Genomic DNA, 956 nt, shown 5'->3' on the forward strand with positions numbered 1-956 from the left:
TCTGCATCGTCTCGGAGATACGCAGCAGCTCTGACAGTAGCATGATCAGCAGCACCACTGTAGCAGCGAGATTGGGAGAGGCACACGTCTTGAGACGCGCCAACGAGCAGACAGATGGAGCCCGCCGCTACGTTAAACAGCACCAAAGTCAGCCAGAAGAGCAAGAAGCGCTCAGCTGAAGCTTGCAGGGCCATGATCCAGTAGAAGATACAGGCAAAGATGGACGCAGGAAGCACTCGAAGCAGCAGCGAGTCGAGCGTCATTTTAGCTAAGAAATAACTGAAGGCGCCGTAGTACATGGCTCCAGTCTCGCGGAGGAAGATCGGACGTTCCGAGATGAATAAATCCATGGAACTCAAGCTTGCGAAGCCGAAGAACGTCAGAATGAAGTAGAAAGCGCCCATACGGTTCTGGAAGCCAGCGAGGTTGTCGGATACGTTGTTGAAGATCAACCCGCCGAATAGAGCGAGCACCAAGCTCAGTACAACATGCTGCACCAGCAAAGAGCGGTGGCGAAGGATGTTCTGCGCTGTACGAGTGAACAGCACGCGAATCTCAGTCATCGTGGACTGCAAGGAGGCCAGCGCACTGGTCGACTCTGAGCCATCTTCCAGCACGAATGGCGCTTCATACGCAGCACTGCCAACTGGCGTCTTAGGAGAAAACTCTTCCGGTTGAGTGGGGACTGTCACTCTATCGGGGGTGACATTCTTCTGGGTAGACTGGATAACAGGCAAGTTGGTGTTGTCGATGGCTACATCGAGGAATAAAGTCCGCGACGTTGTCGTCTTCGGGGCATTTGAAGCCAAGCTCGTGGAAGTACTGCTTGGAGTCAGCAGGCTTGCCACTATACAGCAGCTGTCCTTTACCCAGCAACATGATCTTTGTCTAGTAGCAGGAGGACCGTGAAGCTTGGCTGATGGATACTCAGAATGACAATACGATCGGTGGACTGG

At 53.3% G+C, this 956-nt stretch overlaps 1 protein-coding gene across 1 annotated transcript; it reads right to left on the reverse strand.

Annotated features, from left to right (window-relative positions):
• Positions 1 to 45: 45 nt before the first annotated feature.
• Positions 46 to 879, reverse strand: PITG_04309 (ATP-binding Cassette (ABC) Superfamily; the record flags this gene model as incomplete). The annotated part of the gene is made up of 3 exons (XM_002905911.1): positions 46 to 57; positions 144 to 754; positions 870 to 879. 3 exons carry the CDS (start codon positions 877 to 879, stop codon positions 46 to 48), a joined length of 633 nt encoding a protein of 210 aa, XP_002905957.1.
• Positions 880 to 956: the final 77 nt, after the last annotated feature.

Source organism: Phytophthora infestans, genomic scaffold (assembly GCF_000142945.1).
Source record: "Phytophthora infestans T30-4 supercont1.5 genomic scaffold, whole genome shotgun sequence".
NCBI classification, from domain to species: Eukaryota; Oomycota; class Peronosporomycetes; order Peronosporales; family Peronosporaceae; genus Phytophthora; species Phytophthora infestans.